Source organism: Notamacropus eugenii, chromosome 2 (genome assembly GCF_028372415.1).
Source record: "Notamacropus eugenii isolate mMacEug1 chromosome 2, mMacEug1.pri_v2, whole genome shotgun sequence".
Lineage (NCBI taxonomy): Eukaryota > Metazoa > Chordata > Mammalia > Diprotodontia > Macropodidae > Notamacropus > Notamacropus eugenii.
Genome location: NC_092873.1, coordinates 225571088 through 225596692, shown reverse-complemented (window position 1 = coordinate 225596692; position 25605 = coordinate 225571088). Strand labels below are relative to the sequence as shown.

General features: G+C 37.3%; 1 protein-coding gene across 2 annotated transcripts in view; it reads right to left on the bottom strand.

The window, feature by feature from the left end:
- Positions 1–550: 550 nt before the first annotated feature.
- The window catches only part of ABRACL (ABRA C-terminal like), a 97666-nt gene continuing 72611 nt past the window's right edge, over positions 551–25605 (bottom strand). For both annotated transcript variants that reach the window (XM_072643466.1, XM_072643465.1), the window contains exons 2-3: positions 6347–6413; positions 551–1182 (exon numbers count right to left, since the gene is read on the bottom strand). In XM_072643466.1, coding sequence (XP_072499567.1) covers positions 998–1182; positions 6347–6407 — 246 coding nt within the window. In that variant the 5' untranslated portion in view covers positions 6408–6413 and the 3' untranslated portion in view covers positions 551–997. The remainder of the gene's footprint in view (positions 1183–6346; positions 6414–25605) is intronic.

The window sequence follows — 25605 nt, the reverse complement described above, 5'->3', positions numbered from 1 at the left end:
ATAACTTGCCCAGCATTACACATCTAGTAAGTCTGAGGCTGAATTTGAACTCGGATCTTTCTGACTCCAGATCTAGTGCTCTATCCATTCCAAAACAAAAACAAACCCCAAAAACAATCTATTAAGAATTTTTTTTACATCAAAACTGCTTGTCTTTTTCCGTCTTCTACCTATTACTCCCAAGACCAGGAAGCATAAGTCTAAGCTTTCTTCTATTTGACTAGCCATTCAAACACTTGAAAACATTTATTGTTTCCCCTCAGTTTTCTCTCCAAAGTGAACACACTTCGCTCTTCCAATTGATTTTTGCATGGCATGACCCCAAAGTTTCTCACCATTCTTGGTTGCCCTCTTCTATATACTCCCTGTTCCCTTTCTGAAATTCAGCCCCAAAAGTGAATATTCCAGCTGTTACCACCAACTGACATTAATTAAACCATTAAAATTTAAAAACCTATGGTTTAAGAGTATTTTTTCTTTGACTTTACTTTCAGAGAGTAAATTACATTGTAAAATGCACAAATACATTTAAACATAAAGAAGGCAACTCTAAAGTGATGTAAATGACTTTATTACATATTAACTGGAGATTCTGGTCATCAAATTAGGTAAATCACCATTATTTGTTGTTTTCACATGATGGCAACAATATCGAATTCACTTTAAGTATAGATTTCAAAAACAAAACATCTTCTCCCACCAAAAAAACAACAACCCCATAACACCACACAAACACACGCACAAATTTCATTTCCTACATTTTCAAAATGTATTCCTGAGAAAAATAACAGTTATCATTTTTTTTAATATTGTAATGCAATACACCAACCTGTTCTAAGGAGTACAAAAAGGACTGTCTTCCAAAATACAAGTCTTTTGATTACAAAGTTATAGAAAAATACATTAAACACTTTGATATTTTTTCTTTCAAATCAGAATCCTATCCTTAGTTTATCAGAAACAAAAACAACAATGCTCAAATGATCCACAAATTACATCAATTTTGAAGCAGTACAATCTCAACATTATCATGGACACCTTGTAAGAGCAGTTCTCCTTCGTAAGTTACAATCTTCCGACGCTTGGCTGCCTTGAGGGTTCCCACCAGGGCTTCAAAGAGGTTGGCACATCTTTCATCCTGGAAGAGCACCCCAAACTTCACACTTAGTTTTCCATCAGCACCTAACCAGTAGAAGAGAAAGTTAGCAAGGAGTTTCCTGACTCCATCTATGATGGGTTGATAAAATCTTTAACAAGCATCTTCTAACAAGCTAGTCCATGTCATAATGTAAAAGTTAATGCAGTCTCCTAAGTTTAATGAATTTCCAAATGAGCTTCAAGAAGAATGAATATATATATTTTCCTCTCATCCCCTCAAACAAAACAAACAAACAAACAAAAAGTTCATCCTTGCCATACACCAACTAGCATAATCACTACTGAATATCTTCCAAAAAGGTATTTAAGAAACACAATTCTTCATACACAGCAGGCACTTAATAAATGGTTGTTACTTTATTGTGTTATTTTTAAAATTCATTCTTCAAAGTCCTGCTGTGATGCCTCCACCTGTGTGGCAACAACTCAGGGTCCTCAAAATCTGTGCCAATGGGGAATCAGCAGGTCCTCCTTAGCTGGAAAGGCACCCTCTCTATCATCCAAGGATCAGCCTCGTTAACTCAGCTAACTCATATGCCTAGAGGGGCTGGCCACCAGGTGAAGATGATTTTTTTGGCCATAATTTTCTTGGTTAAGCCAACCAAGAAAAACCAGAAGGGGTTTCAATTTGGCAGAAGTAACACTCACACTGAAGCAATAAAGTAAAAGGTTATTATCTATAATTATATTCAGTTTGGCAGACGTAACACACTGAAGTAACAAAGTAAAAAGTTCTTATCTATAATCACATCATTTGTTTTCATGCCATCTGACTCAAGAATAGAACAAAACATTAAACACAATTTGACAATTATTAAAAAGTCAAGCCTACTATGTGCCAGATGATATTCTAAGTGTCAGGGTTACAAAGAAAGGCAAAAATAGCTACTGTTCTCAGGGGAAGGCAACATGCAAAACACGTGCAAACAAGGCATAAGCAAAACACACTGGAGATCATCTCAGAGGGAAGACACTAATATTAAAATAATATGGGAAAGTTTTCTTGCAAAACGTGTAATTTTATCTGAAAATTGAGGAAAGGTAGGAGATCGAGGTGAGGAAGGAGAAAATTCCAGGCATGGATGACAGTCAGTGAAAAGGCTCAAAACGAGGAGATGGGAGTATCTTGTATGACAAACAATGAGGCCAAAGTCACTGGATTGTAGAGTACATGAAAGGAAGGAAGGTGTAAGAAGGCTGGAAAGAGAGGAAAGGGGCAGGTTATGAAGAAAGGCTTTAAAAATCAGAGGATTTTATATTTTATCCTAGAGTCAATGAGAAGCCACTGGAGTTTATTAAATAAGGCAGTGACATGATCACCTGCATTTTAAGATGATCATTTTGATAGCCAAGTGGAGGAAGGACTGGAGTGGGAAATACTTGAGGCAGGAAGGCCAACCAGAATAGTTGCAATAGTCCAGGATTGACTGTCTATTTAAATTAGTTCTGAGGTCCAGAATCTCGTTTCTTCAAAAAACAAAAGTCAATTCTCAATTACTCTTTTGTGTGGCACAGAAATGCCAATGGTCTTCTAACCAGTACTAGAATAAAGTCTGTGATGAAGATAATACTTGACAGATGTTGTCAAATGCCAGGCTGATGCTGAATGTGCCAAAAACCAGTGAGACACATTTATATCTCCTTTTTTTCAAATATAAGGTCAGCTATGAAATGATGATGTCCATAGGAAAATAAAATATATAAAGTTTTGCCAGTAAAATAGACTTTTATCTTCAAGATTTGAGTTAAGATCCTTTGACAGAGTTCAGATATCATCTTTATCGGAATGTTCATCTCTCCAAACTACCCTGTGTTCTAACCCTGATAAATTACTGCCTTCTCTTCTGCAATGCTCCCTGCAATGTTCTTTGTTGGATTGCTTGAACAGATGGTCTGAGTTCAAGTCCTGTTTTAGACACTAACTAGCTATGTAACTCTGGACAAGTCACTTAACTTCTCAGCCTGTTTCTTCATCTGTACTTCATAGAGTTATTGTGAGAATCTAACGAGAAAACATATGTATGATGCTTTCTAAACAATAGAGCACTATATCTAGCTATGTTGTTAGCTAGAGCAGGCAATTCTGTTAAACTTGGCCCATCATTTGTCTGAAGGACTGCTCGCCTTTTGCCTTCAGTTTGTTCCCTCTTTTCAAGCCCCAGAATGTCTCTAGCAATGTCAACTCTCCTGCCATCAATGTCAATTCTCCCACCATCAATATCAACTCTCCCGCCATCATCTTCAGATGATTTAACTTTGTAAAGCACAGCATGAATTTTAAGAAATGCTCCAATTTAAATAGCTTTTCAACAGTAGAAAGATATTTCATGCTTCAAATATTTTGATGGCTATTTTAAGCTATTCCTACAAATAGGCCAGGTGATAACAAAAATAAATAAGTGTGCATACCCAGTTTTCCCACGTAGCATAAAAGCAGTATACTATGACATAGATATAAAAAAGTCAGATTTTCAACACAATTGAATGAAGCCAAGAAACATTACTAAAGGTGCCTGCAGATCTTTATATCTGTCTCTCATGGATCATAGTGTTTACAGCTGGAAAGAACCTTCGAGATAGCCTACTCCAACCCTCTTATTTTACAGATAAGAAAACTGAGGCATAAATTGCCCAAATCACCCAAATAGTTATCACCAAAGGAAATACTAAAACCCAAATCTCCAGATTTCTTTTTCTTATGACCTTTCCACTTCTATACCATGCTGTCTCCAACCTCAGAGTCCAAAATCCCCCCCAAAAAAGTGCTACTTAAAAAAGGTTATATACTTGGTTCTCTTTTACTTGGAGAGTAATGTGTCCTGACAGAACTTGGGAAAAAATGAGGATGCGGGAGGGGGCCAAAAGTGAGAGAATGAAAATAAGACTTTAAATACCAAATAGGCTGGTTGATTTTTTTTTTACAATAAAATTCTTAGTTTGTGGACAAAAAAACTCTTTCCCATATTTTGTCTCCCTCTTCCTTTGCCTTTTTCTTCATACTTGATTCATTATCAAATATTGACTCATGCTATTCAGCTCACATAACAGGCCCTCCTGTCTGCAAACCTTACCCATAATTCAAGACCCAGCTGAAGTCCCATCTGCTTCATAAAGCTTTCCCTGCCTTCTCTAGTTTCCATTAATATTCCCCCTTCTCAAAATTCCTGTTGCATATAATTTCTCCCTTGATTTTTCTCTTGATTGTTTCATGTTGTTAGATCTGTCTCCCCAATTAGACTATGAGTGTATTCTGCATAGCATCTAGCATGCTTCTGAGTATACTGTAGGTAGTCAACATTTATTTATTGATTAGTTGAATGACAGATCATTTTCACCTGGTTGGTCACACTTTTACAAACTAGTCAAAAAAAAATGTGTCTATTTTTTAAAAGGGTTATCTCAATGAGGGTGAGAGGAGGATTGATCTGTGAATTAAGGGTAAGTAAGGTAAATAAATAAGGAGCATGGTGATCAGAGAAGACATAATACAGGACAATGAATTTCTAATCCAAACAAATACATTCAATTCCAATCCACTCCAATGAACATTTGTTAAATGCCTAATTAGATAAGGAACAAAGAAAGACAAGCAAAATATAGCTCTTGACCTCAAGAAGTCTACATTGCTTATATTCATTAGGGGGGTGGGGTGGAACAGGTATAGCAGTGGGAGTGGTGGAGAGGTGTAGCAATGGAGATAGTGATAATAACATGAAAATATATAAGTATGTACATGATCATTTGAAACGGAAGGAACAAGCACCAACAACTAAGGAATCAGGAAAGGTTTCCAGTATAAGATGGCATATGAACTAAACCTTGAATGAAGCTAGGAATCTAAGAGGCAGAAAAAAGAAAGAATTTTAATCCAGGCATGGAAGTCAGCCTATGCCAAAGCATAGAGGCAGGAGATGGCAGGCCAAATTCTCAGGAAAAGCACGTAGGCCTGGATGACTGAAATATAGAGTGTGCAAAGGAAAGTAATGTGCAATAAGCCTGGAAAGATAGGCTGGAGCCAGATTGCAAAGGCCTTTAAATGCCAAACAAAGTTTGTATTTTATTTTAGGAAGCCACCGAAGTTTCTTGAGCTGGAGTTTCATGGGGAGATATGCTTTAGAAAGATTATTTTGGCAGTTGGGTGGAATATTGATTGGAGAGAGGAGAGAATGTACACTGGAGGTTATTGTCAAAAGTTTGGGCAAGAGGTGATGAGGGTCTGAAGTAAAGAGTTAATGTGAGTGCTAACGTGAGTAATGGTTATGTGAGGAGAGAGAAGTGGATAGGTGTAAGAAATTGTGGAGGCAGAATTGGCAAAAACTAGCTACTGATGAGTTTGAGCATTCTGGCATTTCAAAAGATTCTCATTCTTAAGCAAAGAAAATGGTAATAAGGAGAGATAAAGCTACAAAAACAAAAACAACTTTCCCAAGATGCTAATGTATGCTATTTGTGGGTTTATCTCATTTTTTTAAACTTTGGGTTGCATTATCCTAGTTGCTAAGTATTTATATTGCTGTTAGTGTTTTCAAAATGCTTTCCAGTGTCTTGTATAGCTAATCTGAACCAACTGAATACCTGAATTTTCACATATAATGGTAGCTTTCATTGTCACTAAAGAAAAAAGTCCAAATGCTACCAATTTTACATGTCATTATCTTCTGATGAGTGTGTAGCTGAAGGAAATGTAGATTTAAAAAAATAAACTACACAAGAATATGAGGGGAAAATAGCTTATTTTGATTCTATGTACATGAATATGCAGTTATGTAAAACTCAAGAATTCTGAGAAAATGAAGACAATTTAGTATAATTTCAATTTAGGTTTCTCATCATTTAAAATATGTAAAACAACAGCTCAGTTTAGGACAAGAAAGAAATTCAAACACTAGAGCTGACTAAGATTTGGGCCTGACTAGAATTTCCTTGACTTTAGTCAACCCAGGATGAGGAAGGTCCATGGTCTTACTCTCTTGAGAGGATGAAATATCTTTTGGCCACTGTCATCAGAAAGAGGTCATAACATGAAATAACATGGCTCCAGGGAGCATTCTGAAGGATAAAAGCAGGATGAAGGGACAAGCTGGCTCCAAAACCACCAGCTTGGTCTCCAGTTCCTGGATGCCTGCTAGTGACCTTTCCTCAACTGGAGAACTATGACAGATAATAAGAAAGAAATATAACTTTATACCTGTTGTACCCAGACGTTGCATTTCTTCAACCAAGAGGTTAATTTCATGTTCCACATTCATTGTGATCTTAAAAGAGAAGGGAAAAAGAAAGGTTGTTACCATTATTAATTTCTATCTTGTTTAAAGTGTGCCTCCCCAAACCAAAAATACAACACTTGGTAATTTTGACTGCCCCTTCCCTTCTCAAAACTCTTGCTTACCTTGGGATACATGAGGGGTCCCAAGGAAGGTATGTGTAAACTAACAGGAACAAGTGAGGAATACGTTATATTCGGGGAGGGGCGGGAGAAGTGGAATTTCCCTTCAGACAAGACAGAGTGTCTCCTGAGACTTCTCAAATTGACAACTCCAGCCCACAACTGGAGGAGCACAGGTAGCGTTTTCATGATGGATACAAACTGAAGGGAGGAATCTCAGAAAATAAAGGTGGACATGGGAGATGACTGGCTTCGTCATGAAAACAGCCTTCAGCAATAGGATCTGGATTTCTGGACCAAGGATTAAGACATAGCAATGCTAGCCTCTTGGCCACAAACAAAGTGCATTTAAAGAATAACGTGTAAAAACATTTTTTGAAGAAAAGGTTTATTACCCTGAAATCTTATGGATTTGATCATAAGGGATGCAAGCTGAAAATAACAACTAGCACTAACATAGAACTTTAAGGTTTGCAAGATGCTTTACAAATATTGTCTCATTTTATCTTAACAACAATTCTAGGAGGTAGGTACTATTGTTATCCGCATTTTGCAAGAGAGGAAACTGACACTGATAGAGATTAAGTGATCTGCCCAGCTAGTAAGGATCTGAAGCTATATTTGAACTTAGGTTTTCCCGTCTTTGGGTCCACTGTCCTATCCACTGTACCACTTTGCTGCTTGTTGTGTTCGTTCTTTGTTTTTGAAGACCACCATGACAAAAGAGAAATGAGGACATGACTTGCACTGGACTTTGTTTTGAGTGAGAGAAGGCTGTGCAAGGTCACCAGCTTCACTTTCTCCTCCTGAGCCATTTGGATCCAGTGACCAGATATTCATCAGGATGACTGGAGATGGCCCAGGATGCAATGGGAGACCTTGACCTTTTTGGATAAGGCCTTTTTAGGTACTCACTTAAAGTGAGGTAATACCCATTCAGTGAACAGGCCTCTTTGAAAGTAGAAATGGGGATGGCCCCTTTAATAGAAAAGGAAAAAAAGAGACAAAACACACTGGGAGGGTTGGGACCAAGTGGGACAGCAACCAGATTCTTAGAGAAGAAGTTAAGGGAATTACTGGAAGAAAGAGAAAGCAAAACTGTACCAGTGGGAAACCCCAACCGCTCCCTCTCAGAATTGGATAAATCTAGCCACAAAATAAATAAGAAAGAAGTTAAGTAGGTGAATTAAACTTTAGAAAAGTTAGATATGATAGAACTCTATAGAAAACTGAATGGAGGTAGGTGAGGGAAAGAATGACCAGCATATATCTCCCAAGCCAGTAACCAAAGACAGTAACAAGTATGACAAAGTAATATTATCACTGGAGAGGCCTGGCAATTTACTGAAGGCAATGTCCAAGAAAAATCACAATGATAATGACTCATAATCTCAGACATTTATACACAATTGCAGAGTATGAACTACATACAAAGTGAATCTAAGAACTTAATGCAAGGAAATAAATTTGGCCTGACAGATATTGCTAAGACCTGCTCAGATGTGACATATCTGGAATATGAGGATGAAAGATTGTATCTTATTCAAAGCAAACAAAACAGATAAAAGAACTGAGAGAATAGTGTTGTGTATCAAGAAAATATACTCAAATGAGAAAATGAAGAGCAGGGGAAAACGTGGTAGAATGCATATCCCAAATTCTACACTTCAAATCACTTTCACATTATCCTCTCACCTCCTTTGATCTAGTCTCAGAGGAAGAGCTGGCCCATCTTTGCTAATGCCAACTCTTGTATGACTTTGATCCAGTCTCTTTCCTTCACTCCCAGGAACTTGTCCCTTCAATCATCCCGTTCCTTATTCTAATTTTCAATCTGTCCTTATCTAGTGATTACTTCCCTTCTGCTAACAAATATGCCCAGCTCTTCCCCATCATTTAAAACCCTTTGCTTGATCCTCCATCCACTTAAGCTATCAACCTATATCTCTTCTATCTTTCACAACAAAACTGTATACTTATTTCCTCTACTCTAATTTTCTACTAATTTCTCTCAACCCCTTGCAAACCTGCTTCAGAAACTGTTCTCTCCAAGGTTACCAGTGATCCCTCTGTAGCATTTTGATATTGCTATCAGAGATATTTCTTCCTCTTTTCCCAGCTCTCCTCCTACATGTCTTGTTCCTCCTCCTCCTCCTCATACTTTTTGGCATAGATAATTTTGTAAGACTTTGTCTTGGGTCCTCTTATTTTTCTTTCTACACATTTTCTACTGGTGATCTCACAAACTCCCAGAGGTTCAAATATACTCTATGCAGAAGTCTCTCAGATCTATATTTATCTATATATCCATCCCTACTCACTTTCCTGATTTCCAGTTCTGAATCATCAACATCTCCACCTGACAGCTCAAATTCATCATATCCCGAACAGCATTTATTACCTTTCCCCCAAAATTCTCTCATCTTCCTAAATTTACCATTTCTGTTGGGGGTACCACATTTCTTAAAGTCACTGAGGCTCATAACATCAGTCCTCGTCCCTTTTTGCTCAATTTGCATAACAAGCAGGTTGCCAAAACTTGTTGATTCTACATCCAAAATATCTTTTTTATCCATCTTGTCCTCCCCCTTAATCAGCTATCACCCTAGTTCAGACTACCATCACTCTTTCCAAAATTGTCGCATAGTCTTCTAATTGATCTCTCTCCTGCCAATCTCTTCTCTCTCTGATCAGTCTTCCATGCACTTGCCAAATTGATCTTCCTCAAACACACTTCTGACAATGCCACCTCCCTTCTTAAGAAGTTCTGGTGGCTTCCTCTTGCCTCTGGGCTAAAATACAAACTTTTTGTTGTTCAGTCATTTCCAACTCTTTGTGACCCCATTTGGTGTTTTCTTGGTAAAGATATTGGAATAGTTTGCCATTTGCTTCTTCAGCTCATTTTACAGATAAAAAAAATGAAGCAAACAGGGTTAAGTGATTTGCTCAGGGTCACATAGCTAGTGTCCAAGGTCAGATTTGAACTCAGAAAGATGAGTTTTCCTAACTTCAGACCCAGTACTCTATCCACTGCACCACTTAAATGCCCTAAAAATTGCCATTTCCTTCTCAAGTGGATTACAACAAACAAAGGGTAAGTAACTTGCCTAAGATCACAGAGCTAATAAGTATCTGAGACTGGACTTGAACTCAGATCTTCCTGACTCCAGATCTTGAATTCTGTTCACCAAGCCACCTAGCTACTATTCTAATTTTTAAAGTCCTTCATGGTCAGACTCCAGCCCACCTTTTCAATTTTCCTGTACATTAGTCCCCTTTGCACACTATATTCTAGCTAAATTGGCCTACTTGCTACCCCCCATACATGGCATTCCATCTCATCTCAGGCTGTTGCACATTCCTGGAATGCACTTTCTTCTTACCTGTCTCAAAGAATCCCTAGCTTCCTTTAAAGGTACCTCCTACAGGAAACTTATCCTTACCAGTCCCATTTCCTGATGACTTCCTTTAAAAATTACAATGTGATTGTACTCTCCCAACCCCAGCTCAGACTCTGAAATCAACTGATGCTGGTGCTTTCCCTGAGATGACCTTCAGCTTATCCTGTCTCCATGTTGTTTGTACACAGTTGTCTTTAGTCTGTGAGCTCCCTAAAAGCAGGCACAATGCCTGGCACATAGTAACTGCTTAATAAATGTTTGTTGACTGTTTAATTTGCATGTTTACTTGTTTAGATAGGTAGCATGTCACAGGAGTTAAAGAACTTGGGACCAGGACTTGGGGCCAGAAAGATGTTGGGGCCAAGAAGACTTTGGTTCAATTTGATACATATTGACCACATGATCCTTGGCAAGTCCCTTAACCTCTCAGTATTCTAAGCAACTCTGTAAGACTCTAAATAGTAGAGAAAGTGTCAAGATGTACTGATAGAAGATGAAGCAAAATTTTTGGCCCTATATCTAACTCAATAACCTAATTTGTCTATCTATTGTACTTACTTTTCAGTGGAAATATTGTTTTCTGAATGGACAATAAGCTTCTTGAGGCTAACAATATCCCTAAGTCACCATGGTTTGTAAGGTTGGCATCAAAATCAATTCTTCATTCTAACTTACTCCTTTTCAACAATTAGTTGCCAAATCTCAAGCTCCCATTAACAATTCTCCTAGGTATCTCCTTTTCTCCACTTAGAGACACCATAATGGTTCAGGCTGAATCATTAGTTATGGTCTCAGTAAAAATCATGGAGAAGAGGTACCATATACATGGAAAAAGGAAAATGCAGCAAGTTTCAAAAAACAGGTAAAGAAGGTATATTCTTCACTCTATAAGCTAGTGAGTTTGACTTGAATTCCTAACAAAATTCAAGAATGTACTAATAAAATGATGATTTGTAAACATTTAGGAAGGGAAATAGATCAGAGGACCTAGAACTGGAAAGTGATTTTGGATGTCATGTAGCCTAACCTCCACATTTTAGAGATAAAAAAATTGAGGCCCAGAGAAGGTCCAAGGTTATACAGGTGATAAATAATACAGGACCAGCATTCAAATACAGGTGTTCCACAAGAATATGTTGAACTCATTTCCTTTTTTAACAGGGCAACCAGATTTATCCACTAGTGGGATGCTATGGATAAAATTTAATCATATTTCAGCAAAGCCTTTGAGAAAAGCTCTCATGATACCCAATAAGGGAGAAAACAAGACAAGATATAAACAGATACAATAGAGGCATAAACAAGTACAGACAAAATATAAACAGAATAAACTGGAGATTATCTCAGAGGGAAGGCACTAGCATTGAGGGGGATTGGGAAGTTTTCCTATAGTAGTAGCATTTTATCAGAGACTTCAAGAAATCCAGGAGGCAGGGATGAAGAGGGAGAGCTTTCAAGCCATGTGTCTGGGACAGCCAGTGAAAATGCACAGAGTTGGGAAATGGATCATCTTGCTCAAGGAATAGCAAAAAGGCCATTGTCAATTGACTGCAGAGTATAATGTGACTGGGGGTTGGGGAAAAGGCAAGGTTTAAGGAGGAAAGGAAGGAGGGGGCCAGGTTATAAAGGATTTCGAATGTCAAACTGAAGAGGTATTCAACTTTACAACGAATGGGAAGGACTAGCTGTTCTTTCCAGTCTCACTCATACCCATGGATAACCCTTGGCATCAGTAAAAAACATGAATCAGCTAATCAACAAGTGTTTATCGTTTACTATGTGCCAGGCACCGTTCTAACTGTTAGAGATGCAAATTAAAAGCAAAATCAATCCCTGCCCTCAAGAAGCTTATTTACATTCTTAATTTTTATTTTATTTTTATTTTCAGTTCCAAATTCTCTCCCTCCTTTAACTCCCTCTACTTCCTCTCCCAACACAGAGAAGGCAAGAAACATGATATCCATTATATACATGAAATCACACAAAATATATTTAAGCATCAGCCATGTTTGTGGGGTGGGAAGAAAAATAAAGAAAGAGGAAGAAAATATGCTTCCATCTGCATTCTGAGATCATCAGTTCCCTAGCTAAAGGTAGACAGCATTTTACATCATTAGTCCTTTGGAGCTGTGGTATATTTTTGTATCATTCAGATGTAGAGTTTTCGTAGTTGATTAGCTTTACAATAATGCTGTTACTGTGTAGATTGTTCTGGTTCTACTTACTTTACTTTATATCAGTTCATATAAGTCTTCCCAGGTTTTTCTGAAACCATCCCCTTCTTATTTCTTATAGAACACTAGTATTCCATCACATTTATATGCCATAACTTAGTCAGCCATTCCCCAGTGGACAGGCATCCTCCTCAACTTTCCAACTCTTTACCATCGCCAAAAAAAAAAAAAAAAAGCTGCTATATTTTTTATACATACGGGTCTTTTTGCTTTGATAGAAGCTTACATTCTAATGAGGAAGACAAAATACATTTTACATAAATAGGTATGTGCAAGATATATAAAGAGTAGATGGAAATTATGTGAATACCAACAGTAGTTTTGTGGTTTTGCTTAAAATGTCCTTAAATCTATTCTCAGACTGAAGATTTTCTTCCCTACAGATATCCTTTGTCAAAATACTAAGCTCTAAAAATAAAATAAAGAAAATAATCTAAATAAAAGACGTGTACTAGAGGTGCATGAAATGGAATTAATCTATCCTCGAAAGATGGATTTAGAGTAAAAAAAAATTCAGATTCTGGGAAGACTTAAATGAACTCATGCAAACAGAAGTGAACAGAACCAGGAGAACATTGTACACAGTAACAGAAATATGAAGGATGATCAACTAGCAAAGCATGGCTACTCTGATAAACATAATGATGCAAGACAATTCCAAAAAACTCATAAAGAAAAATGCTGTTCATTTCCAGAGAAGAACTGAGGAACTCTGAATGAAGATTGAAGCATACTCTTTTTTAACTTTATTTTTCTCCTTTTATTGTCTGCTTTCTTTTGCAACATGGCTAATATGGAAATGTTTTGCATGACTTCACATGTATAATTGATATTAAATTGCTTGCCTTCTCAAGGAAGGGGGTGGGGAGAGTGGGAGAGAATTTGGAACTCAAAATTTTTAAAAATGAATGTTAAAAATATTTTTACATGTAATCAAAAAATAAGTAATGAAATAAACAAAAACATATTGAAAAAAATCAGGTTCAAATTCTGATTGCCATGTGTTTCCCCCTATCTGGAATGCATTTCTTCCTCAAAATCTCTGACTTTCTTCAAGACTTGGCTCAGGCACTTTATCCTAAGCATTATCCTAATCCTTTCCTGATTCCCCTGGTTAGTGGTGCTGTCTACCACTTTCTTCGATTATCGATTTGTCATGTATGTGCTTTATCTGTTTGTATTATGCATTCCCTCTGTCAAATATAAGCTCTCTAAAGGCAAAGATTTTACATTTTATCTTTGAATCCATAACACAGTGCCTGGTACAGAATGGGCACCTCATAAATGCTTGTTGGATTGGATGAGTTACAAGTCAATTATCCTTTCACAGGCCTAGTTTTCCTTACATTTAAAATAAGGGGATTGGGAAGGCAAATAAAACACTCTTTCTTTCTCTAGGTAAAAATGCACTGTTACATATGCTATCAGGGACATATCTATCAGTTTTGTTTAACTGTTTTTCTTTGTTACAAGAGAGGAGGTCTCTTGTGGGGGTGGGATATTTTGGGGAAGTAATATTGATGTAAAAATAAAAGACATCCATATCATTTTTAAAGGAAAATAAAATAAGAAGCTCTCTAATGCACCTTCCAGCTCTAAATCTTATCATTCTAATATTATCATAACATGTTCTATACTTTAAATCAAAGGATAAAAAGGTTTACCACATACAATTCGGCTTCATAATTTCGAATCACACCTCCTATTTCCTATCTAAATACTGGATTTCATCTGTGAAAATAAAGTAAGGAAGCTGGTTGCGTATGATGCCCTCCAACTCCAAACTCCGATCTAAGGTGGCAGTACTTTTCAGAGTACTTAAAAATTCTGCTTCTCTCCCTCTCCTGCCTCTGCCTCTGACTTCATGAGTCATCTGACCAACTGATCTAAGATCTTGCTTGCCTTGACAGCTCTCGGTAAGAACTATTCACTGTTATGGAGAGGCTGAAACAGCAATAGATACCTTAGTAATATGTATAAATAGGTATATCACAAATATACGGGTTTAAAATATAAAACAAAAAAAATTGTATAACATTTTGAGTCATAGAGAGCTGGGAAAGGATGGGGTGTATGTGGGAGGAAAAATCCTGGCTCTTTCTTTGTCCTCTGTCCTACTAGCTTAGCACAGTGCCTACCTAACACATAGCAGGAACTTAATAAATGTTGATTAATTGACACTATACAGTCAAAGTTCTTGAAATTTTCAGCATCCATTACTGACATCATAGGACATACTGTCCTATCAAAATAGGACAGAAGGGAAGGGGAAAGATCATGACGATGATGCTACTGATTTGGGTGGGTCCAGGTGGGTCATTTATAAGATGGGAATGACCCAAAGGCAGCATAAGGGTCCAGGGTACCTAAAGACTTGTTATGTGGCAGAGAGATCTGACCTCTCTTCTGAGTTTCAGACATGAATTTCCAACTATATTTAGGTCCCCTTTACCTATCTGTCTCACAGGAGCCTCAAACATATGTTAGGTAGAGCAGTGGTTAAAGCTGTAGACCTGGAGTCAAGAAGACCTGAGTTCATATCTAGACTCAGACATTTAATGACTGTGATCCTGGGCAAATCATTCAACCTCTGCCTCATCTGTAAAATACAGGTGTTATAATAACACCTACCTCCCAAAGTGTAATGGTAATTTAAGGTTAATAGTGAGTAAGGGGAAGAGTTAAAGATCTTCCCCGCCCATTAATAGGCCTCAATACCTTTTGTTAATTTCTACTGAGGCACAGAGTCAGAGACTCCTGTCCTTCCAGCTTTGAAAAGTGTATTAATACTCTGAGGTGAGGTTTTACTTTGGGGGTTACTCATTGGAAGTGTTTGGCCAGAGGAGACTCTGGGCAGCTGCTTAAGGACACTCTCCCCCACTCCTGCCCCCACCTCCCGGCTTTGAAAACCCAGATGTTGGTGCTTCTCTCTCTGGTAACTATGTATCCATGTGATGGTCAGGCAGTTAGATCTGTCTGTTGATCTATGATGTATGTACTGCTTATGGTCAGGCAGCTGGAAGTCCTGTCATTTTTATTTCTCTGCTTGTATTTTCTCTGAAGTTTGGGGTGCTTTTTTTCCCTGAACTAAGTGAATGATATACACCCTGGTGAAAGTGATTGTTGACCTCTCAAAAGTTGGTTTCCTTTTAGAAAAGCAGATCTAAGAACCTGTATAGCAAGCCCTCTTGTGTACGCTAGGGTCCTTGCTGTGACACAAAGTTATGAGGATAAAATGAGAAAATATCTGAAAACTGCTTTGCAGACCCTAAAGTGCTATATAAATACTAGCCACTATTGTTGTTATTGTTATATTCCCAGATGAGCTCGTTATCATCACTCTAAACCTGTTCCTCCTTCGGACTTCACTATTTCAGTCAGTGGTGAGCAATTCCCACATTCAAAAGCCTATCACCTTTCACTCTTCCTTCTCCCTCATCTCTCAGAGTCTGTAATTCTCCAAGTCTTATAGATTCTAACTCCACAATACCTTTTATATTCATTCCCTCCTAATTACAATGCCATTTTGCTATTGTTTAGTGGATTAGTTATTTTTTAAAAATTAAATTAAAAAATAAAACAAAAAACCTCAAATGTTTATTCAACTAATTTTTTAAAAATGTAATAAAACGGAAATGAGGAAAAATCATAAACTTCATCTTAATTTTACAAAGGGCTAGGAATTTGATGCAGATATATAGCCAGGAAGACCTGTGCTCTATTCCTCCTCATACTGTGAATGTTTTTAGATCATGGGTTCTTAAACTAGAGTTCCTGAACCTTTTTTAAAAAATAGTTTAGCTGTATTACATTATAATTTGTTCCCTTTTTAAATCTGATGTCCTTTATCATTATGCATTTATTCTGAGAAGTCCACATGCTTCACCAGACTGCCATAGGGGTCTACAACACCAAGGTTGGGTTGGTTTCCAACTAAACGCTTATATATGAGACAGAATAAAATACTATTATAAAGTACACCAAAAGCTAACTTATTTTGCACAAAATATTGAAAGAAGCACCTCGTTATTGGGTAGATTGAGAACTGACCTTGGAGTTAGGAAAACCTGGATTTTGTGACGCATAATGGCTGAGGGGACCATGGGTCTCTTAGAGTCTGTAGATGATGGAAATAACCAGATAACTAGACCAAAAACTTGAACCAGTAAAGAGTTTATTGAGTTTGCCAGTGAGGGGAGATCTCATGCTTGAGTAGAATCACATCTTTTTGGAAGGGAGCAGTGCTTATATAATAGGGTTTGGGGAGATGGAGGTGGCTTTTCAGTTCATTGTATAAGGCAGTAGGCAAGCAGCAAGTCATCTTCCAGGGTGAGATTGGACTAGACAAAGTAGGCCTGACCAGAGGCATTAGAAGGGGTTTGCCAAACAAGAATGCAAGTAGTGAAAGGCCTATACTTTGACGCGGAAGATTGTGAATTTGCATTAGGACAATGAGGAGAGCAGTGACTTAGGACAGTCCCATCTGTTCACAGACTTTAGCAAATCTGGTTTCTATGTCCTGGTTCTGTTATGGTGACAAGATATGATGCAGGGTCATCTAGAGAGAATTCCAACCCAGACCATCTCCAACCCAAGCAAAGGCATTTATTGAGGATTATACTCTCCCAGTGGGCTAGGCTCTGGGAGTTGGCAACAAGCAAACCAGGAAAGGGATTTTAAAGAACAAATGATGAAATTATATAACAGAATATATGAAGATGCATTGCAGAATATATGAATATTAAAATATAGGAGGGGTTTGCTAATATGAGAAGTGGTCCTCATCTTGGAGCTGTGCATGTGGCTACCCAGAATGCACACAGAAAAGCCCACGGGGGGAGAGTATATTAATGTATGGTAATGATATTATAATAAGCTTCTCTACATCAAAAGTTCAACTGTAAGACAGCCTTTGCTGTGGCCACTTGGTAGCCTACCTGAGCCCTTGTTCCTACTGACAAGCTTCTTTGGGGATGGATTAGATCAATGAATTGACTACCTGACTCTCACACTAAGACTTGTGGCAGCCAAACTCCCTTGAGGCTGGTGCTAAGAAACCAAGGGCCACATTTTTATGTGCTGTGAGCCTAAGAGGACTCTGCTCCTCCTACCCTCCATGTCTATAACATGACTAACTTCTGCTCTTTTCTCTTTTTTAGACTTCTTTTGCTCAAATACACTGGAAGACATGTTGAAGACTTCTTTCCAACTGCCTTCAGTGAGGCTAGGCTAACATTTTTGGCAGCTGGAATACAAGAGCTCCCTGAGACCATTTACAAAAATGGGCCTTTAAACTTTTTTGCCTCCTCCAGATCTTGGAGGCCCCAAAGTTGTAAAAACAGTATTGTTAATAGGGCAAAGTAGTTTCTAGGATGTTCATTCTTTTGCTGGACACAACTAATTTCACCCCAATCTAGCTAATTAGAAAATATTTCCTTCAACCCTTATAGGACATTCTTGTGTGCCCACCCCATGTTATTCAGGTCCCAAGGGGGTTCATTAGGCCAGGCTTACTTTTCTTGGACCTGAGTCCAGATATTCTTCTGATTAGGACCTCCATTAACTGTTTGGTATCTGTTCAGGTTAGTCTGCAGGCCTCAAATAAAACTTTCAGTTTCTCAGTAAATTCCCCAGATTTTTCTTCTAATTTGGAGAAATTAGATTACAAGTATAAAATTCAGTGAGAGACCAGGGGATGTGGACAAGTTGGGGAGGGCCACTGGACTGGGGAAATTCCTGGAGGAGCATGAGAGTCTCAGGAGCTTCTCCCTCAGTTTTAGCCTCTGCCTAGTGCTTCATGGTGATTTTGGTAGACATATGCTCAGCAACCTCCCAGCAAAGGGAAAGTGCATCTGTGATGGAACCTGAGATAGGGGCATTTTTTTTCTGGGAGAAGATAGGCAGACAGAGAGGATGGAGAGAACAACCACAAATCCAGGAGGTCCTCAGGGATAGGAAGGAGCAGTTCCTTTGATAACTGAGGGATTGGTGGATATAAGGGACATGGAAGGTCAGGGTTCTTATTTTTAAGGGTCTTAATGTACTCCTTTAATTCCTTTTCATTCTCATCCTGGGAATTAACAATGGAATCAATGTTCTTTTTAGCAACCTCCTACCATAAAAAGGGGAGTCCACCTGATGTGGGTGTTTAGTTTCAATAGCCCCCCAGAGGGTAACTAATTTGGCTAGGCTGAATGGGCCTTCCAAAAGAAATTGAAATATCAAATCATCCCACATATAAAAATGCCATTTACGTAGATATTTGGTGGCTCTGAGATCATAAAGCTTAAACATTTTATCTGCAGGCATGGTCAAAGTGGGTTTTGAAGTACTGAAACCCATTTTGAGGAAAAACAACCATAAACAGGTCTGCTACGTCAGTACACCTGTGGTTGGGACACAGGAGGCAGGATACAACAGACCTCCCAGTCTTGTTTGGCTACTCATAAACTATGGGAGAAATCTGCCCAAGGAAATTCCTCCTGACAGCTCAAAGCACATAAAAATGTGGCCCTTGCTTTCAGTGCTACTTTCATAGTACCAGCCTCAAAGGAGTTTGGCTGCTACAAATTTTAGTGCCAGTGCCAGGTAGTCAATTCATGGATCTAATTTATCCTCAAAGAAGCCTGTTAGCAGAAACAAGGACTCAGGTAGGCTACCCTGTGACCACAGATGTCCCTGTCCAGGGAAATGACTTATAGTTCCAAAATACCAATATAGATCACAAACACACACAAAATAGGCAGAAGTGCTCACTGACAAAGCAGTTACAATGATCTCTGGGGTTGGTTCAGTTATTATCAAGGAAACCAGCTTCCAGAAGACCCAAAACCGTTGGTCAACCTGAAGGAAACTCACCAAATTCCTACTGCAGGAGAGATTCTGAGTAGGCAGAATGTATGAGACTTCTGGGATCCCACTCTGTATTTAGAATAATGGGAATAACCAGGTGACCAGACCAAAAATTTGAATCAATGTAGGTTTTATTGAGTTCAGCAAGGATGGCTCTCCCACTCTGGTAGTCATACCTTTTTGGGAGAGAGCAGTGCTTATTTGGGTTTGGGTGATGAAAAGGAGCAGGGATGGGTGTCTAGTGGTGACTGGTAATAGAGCTATCCCTAGGCCTCTGGGGCAGATCTTAAATCATATTTATTTGTCCACTGAACCTAGGTTTTTGCATTTTAGGGTACAAAATAGGGCATGTCAACATTCTGTTCTGTGTTGTTTGTTATTATAGGTGGAGAGACAGGCAGAGAGCATAAGGAGAGGAGGGCATTGACATGTGACAGGATGGTGGGGTCAAGACCTACAGGCCCCCAGGCAACTCAATGTGCATCAGTGGTGAGAATTTTCACATGAGGAATTACCTATGCTGATAAAATCACAAGTACAGATAAGACCAAAAAAGAAAAAGACCCATCAAATTAGGGCCTCCAGGTACATATCAATATTTAGTGCATCTCTCTCACTACACTAGGAAAAGCCTAGTAAGTGGGTGCTATCTTCTCTCCATCTGAAACACCAGAATTCTAATAGGATTCTACTGCATTAGAGTAATGTCTAGCGATAGCTCCACAGGCCCTGCCATTTGCATAACTGCTAACATAAGGTGGGAAGAATGTGTAGAATACTTTTATAACTTTCAAAGTACTTTTACATGGAAAGATCCTTTCACTGTGGACATATGGTATATGTACTGACTTACAAGTATAAGAAGAAAACCTGCAGCTGTTTAATTGTACATACTTTCAAAGAGAGCAGTTTTTGTCATGCAAATGACTTGTTCATTAGAATCTATTCCTTGCATTGTGCAAGGGTCAAATTCATCCTTTAGAATTTGAACAAGAAGTAACAGTGCATCTTAGCTCCACAGGACCATCCAGATGTGCACAGTCATCATTTTTGGAAGCCTTAAAACTCAAGAAATTTAGAATTAACTTTTGGACGCAATTTTACATACAAATCATTAAGAGCAAAATCAGATTGATGAAAAGAATGAAGAAGAAAAAGAAACTAAGAATTTCTATGGCCTACTATCTGTCCATTCATTCATTCCTTCAGTTAATTAACATTTATTAAGGATCCATGGTGTGTAATGCACTGTGCAAAGTATTGGGGAAAATACCAAAATAAATAATATACAGTCTCTGTGGCCGTATTTTATATCTGTGAATGTGATCATACTAACATTGTTAGAAATCAAAGGGTGATAGAGGAAACTGAGTCATCCACACTCTGTTGTTCAAGTTCCTTCAGAATCAATACCAGCAGTATCAGGATGGTTGCTAAAACATCATGGTCATGGAGCAAATCAGACCTAACAAAGCCACGTAGAGGTCAAACCCTTAACTGTGGTTTCATTCATTTATTCAACAAACATTTGTTAAGCCTCTAATACAGTAACAAGCATGATGATAGGGCCTAAGTAGGACCCAAAGATAAATAGATAGAGTCCTCACCTCCAATTCCTATAGTCAAGGAATTAAGATATATGCACAAATAAATATAATGTTGAATACAGCAAGTGCCTAAAAAAGGTATAAAGAAAGCTAATCAGTCAACAAGCATCTATTAAAGTGCTTACCATGTGCCAGGTACTATGCTGTGAATTCATGAAACTAGGAAGGAAAAGAGTTAACTGGGAAAAAAAAATCTTTGAATAAAAAATCTCTAAGAGCCTGATATCTAAGATACAGAAATAACAAACTTATAAATACCTAAGATCAAGCGCCATTCCTCAATGGATAAGTAGTCAAAGAATATAAAAAAAGAGTTTTCAAAAGAAGAATTTTAAATTATTAACAATCATAGGAAAGACCTCTTCCAATTACTACTAATAAGGGAAATAGTAATCAAAACAATTCTAAAGTTTCACCTTGAACTCTTGCAAATTGGCAAAGATGACAAAAGAAGGAAAGAATTAACCTTAGAAGTACTGTGGAAAGATATCAAGGCACACTAGTACACAACTGGTAATTATGAATTGTGAATTATAGTCATTGGTAATTATGAATTGGTAATTGTGAATTATTCATTATTCTAGAAAACACCTTGAATTACACTTTTAAAAGAAAATATTCATAATCCAGTACTATGCATGAGTTCTAAAATAAAGAAGTCTTATATACATCAAAATATTCAAAGCAGTTTTTTTTTTCTGTAGCAGCAAAGAACTGGAAACAAAATAGATGCTAGTCAGTTGGTGAACGGCTAAACAGATTGTGATGCATGAACGTAATGTAATATTATTATATCATAAGAAATAATGAACATGAAGAATTCAGTGAACCATGCAAAGAGTTATATGGGCTGATGCAAAGCAAAGAAAGCAGAACCAATAGAACAGTATATACAATGACCACAACAATGTGAATGGAAAGAATAAAAATCAAAGTTAAATGCTATGCAATTATAAAGACCAAACTTGGTCACAGGGATGAGAGAAGGTACCTCCCTAGTCCTTTAGATATGGAACATAACATTTCCCATCAGCTTTGGTTAATATGTTGGTTAGTTTGGCAGAACTGCTTTCTTCTCCCTCTTTGTTTTTTAATTCTTTAGTGTATTGATGTAAATTGCATTATAGTTATTAAATACTGTAGAAATTTAAGGAAAGGAGATATCAACATGCACTGCAGGAACTGCAGGGAGGCTTCATGGGGCAAGTGGGACTTGGGTTGGGCCTGGAGTGTTCTAGAAGACTTGGATAGCGAAGGAGAAACAGGAGAACCAGAATAATTAATGGTCATACAAACCAAAGGAAAGAATTAGCCAGGTGTTTACTATGTCAGATTCACCAAGGAGAAGGACCTAGACCTAGAGGCTCTTCTGAGTAGGGTTCAACCACCAATCACCTTTTATCATATAAATTGAAAGGAAATAATGAAATGGGAATAGACTGGTTACTTTTTGTTACTACTGTTGTGTTTAAGAATACTTTTTGTTTTTCCTTTTTTACAATTTAAAGAAGACAAGTAAGTTCTTTCAGATAGAGCAGAACTAGTTCTTTGATTTTGAAAAATAAACATACTTTCCCTTTATTAATAGGCTAGTAAGAGAAGAAAACTAGTAGATAAGGAAAATATTGAAGGAATTCAATTCAATATCCATGAATTAAGGACCTACAGAGTATATAGCCCTCTACTAGACTCTGAGAGTGATCAATACAAAGTGTAGATAAGATTTGTTCCCTAACCTCAGGGATGTTTATAATCTTATAGGTTCCGATTCTTCATACGAGCTGTGACATCATCTGTGAAACAAAATGGACCTGGAAGATCTAGAAAAAGGAGTTATGGTAACCAAAAACAAAAAGTGATACACAAAATTTTTATCAAAGGAATTTAACTGGTGATAATTAAGCATTAATAGCACTGAAATGTATATTACTCAACAGAATAATCACATAGGTAGCATGACTTACCTATCAACTAGTGATAAATGGGCAAAAGAAGTAGATCTTTATTACTCAAAAACAGAATAATCATTTATGTAGCATGACTTAACATGAAAACATGAACAATTGCTTTATTCCCATATCACATCTCTAAGACTACGATCTCTTCACGTGGCATTTAACAGGAAGTTAAGTTTATTTGAATGGTGATAATTGAGTTATTTTAGCAATTTTGGCCTCAGTTTCTTCATCTATAAAATGAGGAGGTTATACTAGATGACCTCTGAGGTCCTTTTTATGTCTAAATCTACTATCCTATGACCATATTTTATATAAATGATGAACTGAATAATTACCATTTTCCATAATACTTATGTAAAAGCTGCCACTTTAGAGTTTTACATTCAATACAATGCAAAATTTTAACAGCATCTATTAAAAATTCAATTAATCTATGGAAAAGGACTTATTTGAAATAAGAACATTAACTCAGATTTATACACAACATTATTACATTCACAGTTTTCCTCACAACAAGCCTATGAAGTAAGTAGTGTGAGTGTTATTATCCCCATTTTACAGATGAAAAAACAGCCTTGGAAAAATGAAATGTCTTGCCCACAGTAAACATAGCTAGTATCAGAGTTAATTCAGCTAATAAAGTACCATAGTTCTCACTGTTAATATTGATCACAAATAGGATTTGAACTCAGTTCTTGTGATTTCAAGTCCTGTCTCGAATATACATTAACAAAGGCTCGCAAGAGAGTGACAGAAAGACTATAAATTACAGATAAATTGCTGATCTTCATAATGGAGGGAGTTTCCAAATCTGAAGTTCCCTACACTGACAACAATCATAGGCCAACCCCAAAACCCTCTCAAACAATTTTTTAAATGTCATAGTAAAAACCAGCCATTACTTGTATTCTTTATAAACTGGGGATCTAATTTCATTTTTTTTAACTAAAGTTATCCCTTTGTGTGTATATATATACACAAAGGGATACCTACATACATATATATAGCACCTCAATATTGTTATATTTTAATAGAATTTAGTGATTAGAACAGTGATTTTCAAATTTTTTTGATGGCATAAAAACTTCCAAGCATATTTCCTGTACATGTATATATATTTAGAAATATACATATATACACACATATATGTACGTATGTGTTAGTGTCTAAAATATTAAATATGTAATGAAATATAAAAAATAAATTTTAAAGGACAAGATAAAGATAAATAAACAATTTTACTTTTTAATCTTATCACCAATCTCAAACTCCTTTTGTTCACACAAAAAATACTAACTTTTGAGTGAAAGCCAAGTGACTGAATATGCTTTGTTCTTTTTAAATTTTTCATTTAACACTTTTTGATAAAGCAGTTCTATGGTCTGACTCCAAGTTCAATTTATTTCAATATTTGATTTTAAAGACTCATAACTGAAAGATACCTCACAAAGATATGTCCATTCAAATGGAAGACGTATGTGCAATGCTGACTATACTTACTAAATCATGATACTCATTTTTCAATTTCATCCACCAAAATGAAAATGTATTTGTTCAGCTAGTAAATTTCCGTCTTTCTTGATGTCAATCATTTGTTCTTACCAACTAACCAGAAGGTGATGCATTTTAATATTTTCAACAAATGGGTTCAAATCTACTGAAAGTCTTTATTTGGAAGATTTTTAAAGAGGTTAGAAAATTCTGGCTCCAAGGTTTTTAAGTATGTAGATCTGAGAATTTTTATGGGTAATACATTTGGATCATTTTTGGCAACAAAAGCTCTGTTGGTTTGCTAATATCTCAAGGTAATACATACACTTGGGGTAAGGTTTATTCTTACCAATAGTAAACATAAATCCATATTTCAAATAATATTCTTGGTAATTTCGAAATTGTATTTTTGAACTTGCCAGATCTGATTAGACTACCATTGTTATCACCTTGTAATACGGCTGACAAAAAGCTCATACTAAAAGAAGCATCAGCTCAGCCATTTTCTTATGTTCACATTATTGGTATTATCTTGTGCCTGGAAGTAGTAAGTGCTTAATAAATGTTTATTGATTGATTCATTTTCAATCTTTGTTTTTTTTTCAGGAATCTTTAAAAGTTACTTGTCCACTTTATAAGGGATAATTTAGTTAAAATTGAAGAACACAACATGACTAATTTAAAAATATGTTAATATGAATGTATATGTAGAGCCCATATCAGATTGCAAGGCTATCTTGGAGAGGGAAGAGGGGAAGGAGAAAGGGGGAAAATTTAAAACTCAAAAGCTTATGGAAGTGAATGTCAAAAACTAAAAATTAATTAATTAATTTTTAAAAACTAACACAATTTGTAAATCCATTTAACTGGTACACATAAACTGCAATATGTCAAAATATATTGAAACTGGATAAATGAGTAAGAGTGCAACTGCTAATTCCAATGTATTGTGGAACTCATACACACCCCCCAGATGTGGTATATGTGACACATGACCAACTGATCTATAGACCAATCAATATACTAAGTATCAGTAAAGCCTAATTTCTTTTTTTGGGGGGGGTGGAATTTAAGTTGGGGGAGGAGCCAAGATGGCAGAGTAGAAAGACACACATATGCTAGCTCCAAACCCACAGCCCATAAAATATCCATAAAGAAGAACTCCCAACAAATTCTGGAGCAGCAGAAGCAACAGAACAACAGAGAGGACAAGATTTCTGTTCCAGAGAGCCCTGAAAACCTGACGCGAAAGGTCCATAGCGCACCGGACCTGGAGTGGAGCCCAGCCCTGCCTTGGCCTCGCAGCACCGAGAGGAGCAGATCCCAACAGGCTTCAGGGACAGATTCTCCAGTGGCCCAGCAGGTCCCTCCACCCACAGGTGACAAGGGTCGGTGAGAGAGTCTTTTTGGGTGGTCAACAGGGGAGTGGGGTGAACCCTGTGGCTTGGGCCTCCTCAGGAGGCAGCAGCGGGGGTGGCAGTGGACAGGGGCTCCCAAAGCAGGCAGGAGTCCATATCC